General features: G+C 37.1%; 1 protein-coding gene across 2 annotated transcripts in view; it reads right to left on the reverse strand.

Annotated features, from left to right (window-relative positions):
• The window catches only part of ube3c (ubiquitin protein ligase E3C), a 177,560-nt gene that overhangs the window by 99,156 nt on the left and 64,639 nt on the right, over positions 1-13,765 (reverse strand). For both annotated transcript variants that reach the window (XM_063044419.1, XM_063044420.1), the window contains 3 exons: positions 12,223-12,309; positions 9,679-9,839; positions 4,754-4,986 (listed from right to left, as the gene is read on the reverse strand). In XM_063044419.1, the coding sequence (XP_062900489.1) occupies positions 4,754-4,986; positions 9,679-9,839; positions 12,223-12,309 (481 nt within the window). The remainder of the gene's footprint in view (positions 1-4,753; positions 4,987-9,678; positions 9,840-12,222; positions 12,310-13,765) is intronic.

The following is a 13,765-nucleotide window of genomic DNA, read 5'->3' on the forward strand; positions in this document are numbered from 1 at the left end:
ACTATCCATACGATCAATGCCTCTCATTATCTTGTACAGGTCTATCAGGTCACCTCTCATCCTCTGTTGCTCCAAGGAGAAAAGGCCAAGTTCACTCAACCTATTCTCATAAGGCATGCTCCCCTTAATCATATAATCTGTGATAAACAGAGAACCTACATAGCTGGTATGTACTGCAATGCATTTATCAAAACCATAATGAAAAGTGCACAGAACCATAGAAAATATAAGTAAATTATATATCCAACAACAAACTTTGGTAAACTTCAAAGTTGCTAATGCAGATAAATCTAAACACTGCAGCCTAAGGACAGGTCACAAATCTGAACTGTTAATTGTTTTTCACGACGAAAAAAGCTTGACCTGCTAAATATTTCCAGCATTTCAATCATGAATATGGATTAACCACTGGATAAAAAAAATCAAGTATGACACTCATGCCACACAATGTACAATCTAATCATAGTAAATTTAAAGCTAATCTTAAAGCCAGAAGAAGAAACAATAACGAACCAGCACTCCAATTAATCCTGATTTGGATATTACCTTAACAAGCTGTCATTTAAACAATTTAAGTGACAAATGCCTCAAATCCTCTGCAAATGGCTGACCATATCAATTAGCAAGTTGCTTTCAGCATGTCTTAAGAAGGAACACATATGGTTCACATTTACAGCAAGTGCAAGGCAACTGTCCAAGTGATCTTCAAGCTCACTTGAATAACTACACAATTTAAAACAATTGTCTTCTCTCAAGAAGAAACCAGTATTACGTTCAGTCAGCCTATAAATCAAATTGAACTATTTAATTACTCCATATAAATTGACTAAAATTAGTCAAAAAACAAGTTATTTTGCCAATGATTCACTAGCCTTCCTAATTATAATTTTAAATTTACTAATATATTAACACTGTATTCATCTCAATCAAAAGATCATCAGTTACTATCCCTGCCAGTCCTAACAGCTTTCTTTAAGTGCAATACATTATAAAGAATAAGCTGATTGGTTTGAATAGCAGCTATCCCTGACTTGTAGAATGAATAAGCATTCCTTAATTAGCCCATCAGGTTAAGTGCAAGCATTAATGTGTGCCTGCAAAACTCCAGCATGACATCTCTTTCCAAACACAGCCAAGCAGAATCTTCCATTAGCAATATTAATACAAGCTTAGTTGATCATTTTCATTCAATTAACTTCTTTCAATTAAATAGATAGCTTTGTTCTGATCCAAAAAAAGCTGCGATAAAGGAACAGAAGAATTGGTTGATGGCTTCCTCTCCACATTAGCGTGTTATGGGTCACTGGGAAATAAAACTATAAATCTAATATTCAATCTGGGAAATGCATTTCATTTTTGCAAAGTTTAAATGAAAAGCATCAGTAGACCACCATGTTTCTTGTTCTATGTCACTTACAAATTTTTTTTCCAATGAAAGTTCACAGTTTATTTGTAACAATTATAGCTAGCAATATAGAATCCAATAATGAGGTGAACCATTTATGATTTAACACTTCATTCTGCTTCTGTCACTATGAGCTCATCTTTTCCTGATCCCCATTACAAATAATCTGGCAACTCATTCAAAGGAAACATAATTAAGACCTTTTGTATATCTTGTATGGAGACTGAATGTGCCTTTAAAGGGCAAGGAGAAGCAACAGAAACTTTACACTGTGAAACAGCTTTGAGAAAAGCAAGTTATTCTGTCTACCCGTCACCCTGCATTCATATCAAGGGCCAACTGGAGCCATTTTTTATTTAGTCTAACATATACCATGCATACTGTGATCCAGTTAATTTCATCAGTACCTGCTGTATTGCATCTTTTACAAGGATTAAAATGATAACTCAGAAAATAGCGACCTAGCAAATTACAGCAGAGTTCTTGAAGCACACATAAACCTATATTCTATTAAGTTAGCTTCATCTGCAGCTCATCCCAATTGCAATCCTGGTCATACCCTGTCATAGATATGTCCTTTGTCATACTACCTTGCCTTCCAGTAGGATGGCATGTATACACGCAGCGACTTCTCAGGGGCCAACTAAAGGTGCTTTTTCTCCTTGTTAAATATGCTTTTATACATAGTAAGACTATTCTTTACTCCAATAACTACCTGTACAGTAGGCCCATTGCATCCGTGAGCTACTCATTGTTCCAAGTAGCTGGCCAGGGTGCCAATAAGAGCAGGCCAGTGGTCCAGGGGTTTGAGCCAGGCTGCAAGAGAAACCAAATTGGGTTTGGAAGAGCTGACCTGGGTGGAGACCGTGCTGCTGCCTACTACTTAAGAGGCATCAGAGTTGGTGCCTTCAAGTTGGCGCGAAGGTGGCATGCAGTGAAACCATGAGTGACCGTCTTGGATGTTTCTTTGCAATCATTAGACCCTGTGGGACATTGATTGCGTAGGCCTGCTTCTCTTGTTTGGTGGTGTGACGGGCGGTGAGGCGGCAGCATCACTTCAGCTATAACTAGGACTAGGCCTCACTCCTCAGGCTTGCATTGGAGCACGGCATCTGGGCTCGGTTGGGGGTGGTGTCTCTCGTCGGTGCTGCCCTCCAGTGATGGATCAATGGAATTCCAGGCTGGACGGGCCTGAAACGTTGACTGTTCGTTTCCACGGATGCTGCCCGACCTGCTGAGTTCCTCCAGTGTGTTGTGCATGTTGCTTTGACCCCAGCACCTGCACAGAATTTTGTGTCATCAATTTGCAGGACTTGTCCCTCAGGAACTTGGTCTAAAAATTTGTTTTCTTACATGACTATATTCTTTTTTTCCTTTCTCCTTATTTTGAATGCATGTGTATGTTTTTACACCTTGACCCCAGAGGAACACTGTCTCAATCAGCTGTATCCATGTATGGTTTGAATGGCAACTAAACCTGATTTGATTCACCCTCTCTGTAACATATAACTAATTAGTTTCCTCTTTCCTAGTTAGTTCACAGATATCACCTGTTGAGACTTTCCAGCAATTTCACAATGATATTTTAAGAATTTACCATCTTGATAATGGTAATGCCATTGAACATAAAACAAAAATTAACAAAACCAACTATTCTATCACATTCCAAAACTTAAATCATAGGATAAAAATGAATGGATTTTTAACTTAAGAGAGTAAATTCAAATTACATTGTGGAAATTTTACAGAATATGTTTGAAAGAACCATTAAACAGAAATGTTATGAGGTATTGTTAAAAGAAAATTGAAAACAGCAGCTGTCCTACTCTGTAAAACATTGATGCCACTAGGTATAGAGAACCCACTCAGTACAGCTGTAATAATGACACTCATGGAAACTGTTTCAAATTAAGGTTTCATTGCAGGTTATGGCACCCAGATATGCAAATAGTAGAAAGCTACCCATCAGCTGTGATCAGATTAAATGAAATAAGAAGTTCAAATGATGATATGGTTTCCTCCTGTTTTGAAAATCTTTGTGCTGGTTCTTAATCAAGAAAATGGATTTTTCAATAGTAGGCAAAGCCACCCTGAAAAGATTAATTTAACTTTCATTTATAAGAAATTAGGAAAGCAACATAAACCCATGATCCTTTTCCACCATCAAGTAAGGTCATGGCTAATGCTGTACCTTGTCAAGTCTCTCGTTTCTGTTTAAATACAAAAATCTATGCATCTCAGTTTTCGATACATGCCATTACTATTGCACATTCAGACACTCATTACCAAGTCATAAATTCCAGGTAGCAGGTACCATTCATGCCACAAAAACGCCAGGGAATGATGATACATATAGTCTTTTGTCTCCAGTAATAATATCCAAAAAATAAAAAAATACTATCACCTTCTTAAATTCAACAGCATTACCATCACCAAATCCTCCACTATTACTACCCGTTTATTGGAATCTGAATGGGAGTAGCCATAAGACTACAACACATAGGAGCAAAATTAAACCATTCCACCTGGAGTCTGTTCTGACATTGTCTTTTCCCCCTTGAACACCATTAATCCATTTTCTCCAAGCTCCCTCACCAATCAAGAACCTATTAGCCTCTACCTTAAATACTTCCAACAATATGTAGCCATATATACAACGACTGTAAGAGCAAGTCAGAGGCTCGGAGTTTTGCAGCAAGTAACTTGTCTAACTTCCCAGAAGGTTCACCCACCATCTACAGGGCTCAGGGTAATGGAATACTCTGCAGTTGCTTAGATGAGTACAGCTTCAAAAACTCACAAGGAGTCTGACATCTTACAGGATATAACAGCCAATTCAATAAAACCTAGCGCACAATCATTTACTCACTCCACTATCTACTGGATGCACTGCAGCAACTCACCATGACCCTTCCCACAACCTGAATCAGCTAGACGATAAAGGAGAACAAAAGCATGGGAATACCACCACCTGAAAGTTACACTCCAAGCCACGTACCATCTTGACTTGGAAATATATCACTATTCTTTCATTGCTGCTAACTCAAAATCTTTGAACTCCATTCCTTGCAGCACTGGGGGCATACCCACAACTCAAGGACTGCAACAGTTCAAAGCGACAGTTCACCACCACCACCTCAAGGTTAATTAGGGTTGGGCAATTAAATACCGGCTCAGCCTTTGAAGTCTACATGACTAAGCAAAAGAAAGTGTTGTACCCTTTCCAAGAGTAACCTCAGGATGGTACAAGATACAAAATAAATATATAGCTAATTTCAAAATATTTGTTGCATTTATGGTTCAACTAAAAATGCTAGTTATTTATATGTTCTTACTCTTCTACTATACCTTAAAGAGTTGAATCCACCTTTTCCTCTCAGACTCAATTCGTTCTTGCATTTCTGCATTTGTATGGACACCAATGCTCTTAAATGCAACAATGTACTCCTCGCGAACCTCCGGTTTGGTTTCTGGATATGCCAAATGAATTATTCCAAGACAAGCATCCCGGAGACAACGGGATAATGTTACTAACTCTCTTAAAGTGAATGGCATCATTGTAACTGGATGTTGACTCACTCCTAAAGAAGCAAAATGGCAACATTACTGAGATTCAACCAAGTTTTCATGTAAACAAGTTATAGTTGAGAAAATACCCTGGATATAGTTCCCTTTTTAATTGCTAATTATTTCATGTAATTTAACATTTATAACCAGCTAGGAATTTAAAAATCATGAAGCAAATGGACTAAATAAATAGTAATGGTTTCAATGGCTAACTACAATAAAAATTTTAGTGTCGATCAAGATTTTCCAGACTGGATATTACTGCTATTAATATACCAATACATTTTAATTCATTCTATTTGTTATTACACAATAATATAATAAAATTTCCCATGAAAAAGAGTGCACGGAAGGAAAACCTGGTAAGTTTCAACAGACTATGGAATAGGCCTGATTGAGTTTAAGCAGTGTGGGAAGTGGAACCTTTGTGAGTTTAAAGAAAATGCTGGAAATGGAATGAAGTCAGTCAGATGCTCAAACACTAGGATTTGTGAACAAAATATAACCAATTATAGCTTTACAATATTTAATAATAAGCAGCAAAAGAATTAATGCATTTGGTAAACACCTACTTTCATAGCCCTCCATTGCTCTGTAATAGCTGGATTTTATAAAATAAATCTGATAAATAAAACATGTAATTAGGTAATTATAACTTAGCAACCTCTCCTAATGGCTCACTTAATTTGCTACGAAATCAAACCTTTTGACTTAGCTGATCAACTATCTACACCGCCAGGTTCAAGAACAGTTTCTTTTCTATAACCATCAGGTTCTTGAACTGACCTGCATGACCCTAATTCTACCTCAGCAATGGAACACTACAGATGATTTCTTGCACTAACATGGACCTTTTTTCCTTGCATTGTCTTGCTTTGCCAAATCTTTTTTCCCCTCTCTGTCTGATGTGAAGCCAAAATCTGGCTGAATGGTGCCACAACAACAACCTCTCACTCAATGTCAGCAAGACCAAGGAGCTGATTATTGATTTCAGGAGGACACCAGAGGTACATGAGCCAGTCTCACTGCGGGTATCAGAGCTGGAGAAGCTCTGCAACTTTAAATTCCTTGGAGGTTTAGAGGATCAGTCCTGGGTTCCAGCACATAGATGCCATTACAAAGAAAGCACGGCAGCTCCTCTACCTTCTTGGAAGTTTGCAGAGGTTTGGCATCTCGTTCAAAACTTTCACAAATCTCTATTGATGTGCAGTGGAAAGTATATTGATTGGTTTTATCATGGCCAGGTATTGAAACACCAACGTCCTTGAATTGAATAGCCTACAAAAAGAAGTGGATACAGCCCAGTACATCATGGGTAAACCCTCTCTGCCATTGAGCACACCTACGTGGAGCGCTGTCACAGGAAAGCAGCATCCATCATCAAGGGCTCCACTATCCAGGTCATCCTCTCTTTTCACTGCTACCATCAGGAAGGAGATACAGGAGCCTCAGGTTCGGGAACAATTATTACCCCTCAACCATAAGGCTCTTGAACCAAATGGGATAACTTTACTCAACTTCACTCACCCCATCATTGTATTTTCCCCACACACCATGGACTCACTTTCAAGGACTCTTCATCTCATGTTCCCAATGTTTATTTTTTATTTATTTATTAATTTTTTTTCTCTTCTTTCCTTTAAAATTTCGCAGTTTGTTGTTTTTGCACATTGTTGTTTGTCCGTCCTGTTGGGTGTGGTCCTTCATTGATTCTATTCTGTTTCTTGTATTTACTATGAATGCTTGCAAGAAAATTCATCCCAGGGTTGTAAATGGTGACAGGTATTTTGTTAGTAAATTTATTTTGAATTTTGAACAATAACAAAAGTATGTTGTGTTGTCTGAATCTACATTGTAGCCGTACCTCACTGCACTTCTGTACATGACAATAAATACGATGACTTGAATATTCCACGAGAGCAATTCAGAACTGGACACCCCAAGGTCCTTCCACCATTTACAAGGCTCAATTCCAGAACTACAGAAAACTCTCCATTTGTCTTGATAGGCGCAACTCCCAAAACAAAAATCAAGTAGTCACCATCCAGAACAAAGTAACCCGTTTAATTGGCAGCCCAGCTCTCTCGACAAGTATTCATTCCCTCCATTACTACTGCAAGACTGTGGCTACAGTATGTGTCATATACAAAAAGCCAGCGTAATTATTTGCCTGACCTATTCACACAGCAATTTCCAAAATCTGCAACACAAAACAGAACAAGGACATTAGGTGCATGTGAACAGCATAATCATGCATTGACCTGGCCTCGAATACAACAATTTCCTCATTATTTGATCAAAATAATACAAGTTACTACCAAGAGCACTGTTGGGCTGCACCCACTGAAAGAAATTCAGCGACACAAGAAAATGGATCACCACTACTTTTTCAAGGGCAATTATAAATGAGCAACACATCCTGGCACTGCCAGTATGTATTCATCCCAGAAATTAAGTTAAAATAACACACAAACATGGATGCAGAAGTAACGACAGAACTCATTAACCGGGTAACGTGGAGAAGCAAACAACATGCTGTGCCATATTATCCAGTATTTAACTAAAACATTCAAGAAGCATTGTTGGACAAAAACAGAGCTTGGCTGTGATGTTCTCACAATGAGTTCTGATGAAGAATCCTTAATCTGAAACATAACTGCTTCTCTTTCCATAGACATGGTAATTACTGGCTGACTGCTCCCAGCATCTGTTTCCATTTCAGATATCTAGCATCCGTAGTCTTTTAGGATTTTCACTTATGGAGAGATGGGGGGTGGGGGAGAAGACAAGGTATCCAAATAATCATTATAATTTTTAAATAAGCTTTGGTGTAAAGTACGATTCGGGAATGAAGAAAAAAGTAGCAAGTACTCCCCATAATTAACATTGGCGTTTATAGCAAAACAGCTATAAGGGGAGAAAAATGAGGTACTATATATGCTTATCATTCGGTACATGATTCAACTTAAAAATACCTTCTGTAGCAGCTTAGCACTGTGGAAAAAGTGGCATCCAAAAGTTTGGGCACTCCTGGTCAAAATTTCTGTTACTGTGAATAGCTAAGCAAGTAAAAGATGACCTGATTTCCAAAAGGCATAAAGTTAAAGGTGACACATTTCTTTAATATGTTAAGCAAGATTACTTTTTTATTTCCATCTTTTACAGTTTCAAAATAACAAAAAAAGGGCCCGAAGCAAAAGTTTGGACACCCTGCATAGTCAGTACTTAGTGATACCCCCTTTGGCAAGTATCACAGCTTGTAAAAGCTTTCCGTAGCCAGCTAAGAGTCTTTCAATTCTTATTTGGGGGATTTTCGCCCATTCTTCCTTGCAAAAGGCTTCTAGTTCTGTGAGATTCTTGGGCCGTCTTGCATGCACTGCTCTTTTGAGGTCTATCCACAGATTTTCGATGATTTTCGGGGGACCGTGAGGGCCATGGCAAAATCTTCAGCTTGCGCCTCTTGAGGTAGTCCATTGTGGATTTTGAGGTGTGTTTAGGTTCATTACCCTGTTGTAGAAGCCATCCTCTTTTCATCTTCAGCTTTTTTTTTTTACGGACGGTGTGATGTTTGCTTCCAGAATTTGCTGGTATTTAATTGAATTCATTCTTCCCTCTACCAGTGAAATGTTCCCCGTGCCACAGGCTGCAACACAAGCCCAAAGCATGATCGATCCACCCCCGTGTTTAACAGTTGGAGAGGTGTTCTTTTCATGAAATTCTGCACCCTTTTTTCTCCAAACATACCTTTGCTCATTGTGGCCAAAAATTTCTATTTTAACTTCATCAGGCCACAGGACTTGTTTCCAAAATGCATCAGGCTTGTTTAGATGTTCCTTTGCAAACTTCTGACGCTGAATTTTGTGGTGAGGGCACAGGAAAGGTTTTCTTCTGATGACTCTTCCATGAAGGTCATACTTGTGCAAGTGTCGCTGCACAGTAGAACAGTGTACCACCACTCCAGAGTCTGCTAAATCTTCCTGAAGGTCTTTTGCAGCAAACAGGGGGTTTTGATTTGCCTTCCTAGCAATCCTACGAGCAGTTCTCTCAGAAAGTTTTCTTGGTCTTCCAGACCTCAACTGTTCCTGTTAACTGCCATTTCTTAATTACGTTATGAACTGAGGAAACAGCTACCTGAAAACACTTTGCTATCTTCTTATAACCTTCTCCTGCTTTGTGGGCATCATTTATTTTAATTTTCAGAATGCTAGGCAGCTGCTTAGAGGAGCCCATGGCTGCTGATTGTTGGGACAAGGTTTGAGGAGTCAGGGTATTTATAAAGCTTTGAAATTTGCATCACTTGGCCTTTCCTAACGATGACTGTGAACAAGCCATGGCCCTAAAAAGCTAACTTTAAGCTCTGAGACCTTGGTAAAAGTTATCTGAGAGCTCAAATCTCTTGGGATGTCCAAACTTTTGTATGGTGTAAAATTGCACAAGACAAAAATACTACACTAATCTTGCTTAAAATGTTGAAAAGAATGTGTCATCTTTAACTTTATGACTTTTGGAGATCAGTTCATCTCCTACTCACTTAACTATTCACAGTAACAGAAATTTTGACCAGGGGTGCCCAAACTTTTGCATGCCACTCAATATGATTATCATTTCGGTACATGATTCAACTTGAAAATACCTTCTGCAGCAGCTTAGCACTGTAGAAAAAAAACAAAAACTATCTGAAACCACGTTCCATTTATGCATGTTACCTCCTTGAGCTTGTTCTCCAAAGAATTCATTGTCATGTATTGAAATAAGGGAATGGCTGAAGAGGGAACTAAAGAGGTAAAAGAGAGGTATGATCCGATGAGAGTCCTCAAGTGACATTGGAGAACCTCGTGAGATCAGATGAAGCAAAGGGACCAAAGACCTAAAATGCACAAAAACATAACATTAATGAAGAAATTCTGATAAATGTTGCACAATCAATAAAATACTATTCTACAAATAAAACAGCCAAAACCTATACAAAATAAGCCAGTTGATATCTGAAAATGTATCTTCTTGATCTAATTAGTGGAAAAATTAGTAATACACAACAGGAAAAAACAATTGTACCAGTAAGGTTCTCTAGAGTTGCTACAAAAATAATGCTGGATTTGTTTCTTTTCTCATTAATAGCAAGAGGAAAGTTAGCTAATACTAGAAATCAATAAAAGGGATCATCTCCTTTATTTTTCAGTCTCCTGAAGGCTATACTAAAATAGGAACTTGCCGCACTCTCCCAAACTCTCAAATTTAACCTTTAGCAAACACCACTGAATAGAAAATGAATTACTGTAGATATGTCATTTCTTTAAGCAAATAGTCCCAAGATGAAAATGACTTAGATCATATAAAGATCAAGCTCATATAAATATTATACAAATTAAAGCATATGCCACTTTTGATATAGGACTCAGTAGTTGCTTCAAAAACTAAGTCCAACAAAAAATTCTCTAAAAATCTTGCTTGCCCTCAAACTGGTCAAATTAGTCTTTTTATTTGAAGAACTGGCTAGTGACGCTGTTTATAGCAAACTCTTCTTTAATATTGCTAAGGTTACCCAAATGGTCATGTAATTCAGAATTGACAGTGAAAGCAGCGCTCCAAATAAAAGTGAATGTAGTAATCTGGGAGTATAAAGGATACTTAAAACATTTAGCAATGATTCAGTGCACACAGTACTTGAATATATTAATTTCATAGTATTATGACTCATCAGTTCTAAATGTTGCAAATTCAGACCCAAAAGTCTGAAAAGTGCTGTCATTCAGCTTCTAAAAATGATATATCTCAATAATATATTTTTATAGGAACAGAAAATAGGAGCAGGAGAAGGTGATACATCCTGCTTGAGCCTGCAATAACAAAACTAATTTGATTTTGGTCTCAGTTCATTTTTCTGCCAGATACCCATCACCCTCGGTTCCATATCACTGCAAAAATCCAACTATGTGGAATGATTCAGCATTCACAGTGCTCTGGAACAGAGGATTCTAAGGATTAACCACTGCTATTCCTTCTCATCTCATGCTTCTGTAACTCCTTATCATAAGACTGGCCACCTAATTCTAAATCTGGTGAAATATTAATTTCATGCCTATCAAAATAACATTAGTTGATGCCAAGGAATTCATTAATACAGAAAACTAAAGAAGCTACTCAATTATCTTAAAACTAGGCAAATGGTGGCATATGAATGTATTGCATAAGCAAACGAGTATGCCTCTCTCCCTTCCTCTAAGAAGCTCCTCAATACCCGTATCTTAAACTGGGCTCAAGGTCCCCTGTCCGATTTACTCTGCACAGTCCTACAGGACATTTTTTCTGTTAATTCCCATGCAATATTTTAAATTAAGATACATAATTGGAACTTGTTTTTGTAACTTGGTGTTCAAGAAGCTACGATAGTTGATAAAAAGAAAACTTAATGTATTCCCTAAAATCCTTGAAATAAATATGAGCTGAGTTACTGCACTACACATTGTAGATAATACACCTGTTAACCACGTAATGTTTTTATCTGATTCAGCTTGTGAATAGTCATTTGAGGTGTTTGAAACAGTCACGTGCATTCAGGTACATGGTTACAAATTACTCAAAAGCTAATCAGAGATATGAGACTGCAGATGCTGAAAATCTACAGCAATGCTGCCTGACCTGCTGAGTTTCTCCAGCATTGTTTGTGTTGCCCAAAAAGCCAATCCTTGTTTTTAATTAATATGATTCATCTCAGCCATATTCTATACAGTCTTGCATTGGTTTAATGAAACAGTTGTGCATAATACAGTATCAACAGAAAAGCAATTGTAATACAAATGGGACTTAAAGGTGCAATGGTAAACAGATGTCAATAGAACCAAACTTCAATTCCTAGAAAATGAGAAGAGCATTTCTCAATGAGTAACATTAAGTGTTTAAGAACAGGTGCATCATTCATGAAGTGTCGCGCAGTCATTCAAGCAAAATACTTAGCTAGACCTGTGACCCATATCATGCAAAAAAAGACATAGGCAGCCAGCAGATGAGAATGTCAAAAGATGTGAATTTTATGTACAACTCAATTCATGAACTACTTCACCCCTTGAACTCTCCACCAGCAACAACTTAAGCATCTTCAAAGTGGCCTTCAAAGCAGCAGCTCAAAGCAATAGCTCACCAACATCTTTCAAGACGATTAGGAATGGGCATTAAAAGCTGGCCTTGACAAGTATGCCCACATCTCAGAAATTTAAGAATACAGAACACAAAAAAAAATGCACCTTTCTTACCCTGTTATCATTTTTGTTGTTACAGATGTAATCAAATTCCAAAGGTGACGCATGAATCGTGCGTTAAATGCCAAACTATAAAGAAGTCTGAAAGAAAAATATATTGATTGTCAAAAACATCTATAAATTATGGAAGGTCTAATTGAAATTCTAAATTCAAAAATTTCCCCAACAATCAACTCAATCCTATGCCATATACAATAATTTATTACTGCTAATCATTTTCTGATTACAAACAACAGTTTGCTCAGTACAAAACTTGTTATAAATCAAAAGAAAATTGGGAAATAAAAATGAGAAATCCTTGGTTTCATACAAATTTTAGTTATGAGACTAATTCTGAGGAATATGAAAGAACAAATCTGTGAAGTATGTTGTAACATTCCAATGATATGAAATTTATTCCTTTTGCTCCCTTTGTTAGTGACTGAATAGTTATAATTGCTCGAACATTATTTTGCATCAGTTCAAGCACAGAATTACACAACGTTTCATACCAGCATCATTATTTCAGATTTTTCTTTTTTTTTTTAATTAGCTCATGACAATAAATTTGTCTGCCCAATGAAGTCTCGGAAAATAGAAAATACAGATTTGTTTTCTAGTATAAAAAATACATTTCAGTTCTTAGCTCTTAGCATGAAATACATCATCCAAGCAACTTAGTACTTTAACAGCAAGAGAGGGATTTTGCAAAGTAGCAACTATAAGCAATTTTAATGGATGGGGGCTTTGACAAAGAATGTCAATTACCTGCCTAGAATCAATTCTACTTTTTTTTAAAAAAGAGTATTACTTATTTTTCCCATGACAAGTTCACTTCTGTAATGAGCTAAATTAAGTGAATTATTAAGACCAAATTTAAATCAGCAAGTGCAAAATTTTCCTAGAGAAATTCCATATTTTCTACATGAAATTAAATGTAAATGAGAAACTCTTGGCATAAACAATATAGTAAAGGTCATGTACAATGAGACACTTACAGCCAAATTTTATAACAGACAGAATCTTATGAAAGTAACTGTCGAAGATAGCCAGCTGTCACAAAACTCATTTCCCTCTGAACCAATGGAAAAACATGATGTGACAGATATTTGAGACATGATATCTGCAGCTGATATGGGAAACTTTCCAAGCTTTTTTCAACATACTGTCTCATGTCATTGACAAAGCCATTACATACATAGGCAACCTATGAAGATTCTTTCGGCTGAAATTGGTCTTGGATGATAGCATAAAACAGACAACAGCAAATTTCCAGAAGTAGAAAAAATTCAGATATTGTGTGGAAAAAAGTTGCCAGTCTTATTACACATTTGCTTAAAAATAATTTCAGGCCTTTTTAAGTGCCATTACTCCTTGTATAGTCACATACAGCCATAGCAGCAAGGATTAACTTGGAGTTTTAAAGCAACACCTTTTCTCTTTCCCTAACTTTGCATTGTTCCTATTCAAAACAAACCAAGACCAGCACTTTAAACTTAGATTCTTTTCTAGTTCACATGTCAAGTTTTGTGGGCAAAATAGATTACTGGAAGCAGCA

Source organism: Mobula hypostoma, chromosome 3, assembly GCF_963921235.1.
Source record: "Mobula hypostoma chromosome 3, sMobHyp1.1, whole genome shotgun sequence".
Classification (NCBI taxonomy): domain Eukaryota; kingdom Metazoa; phylum Chordata; class Chondrichthyes; order Myliobatiformes; family Myliobatidae; genus Mobula; species Mobula hypostoma.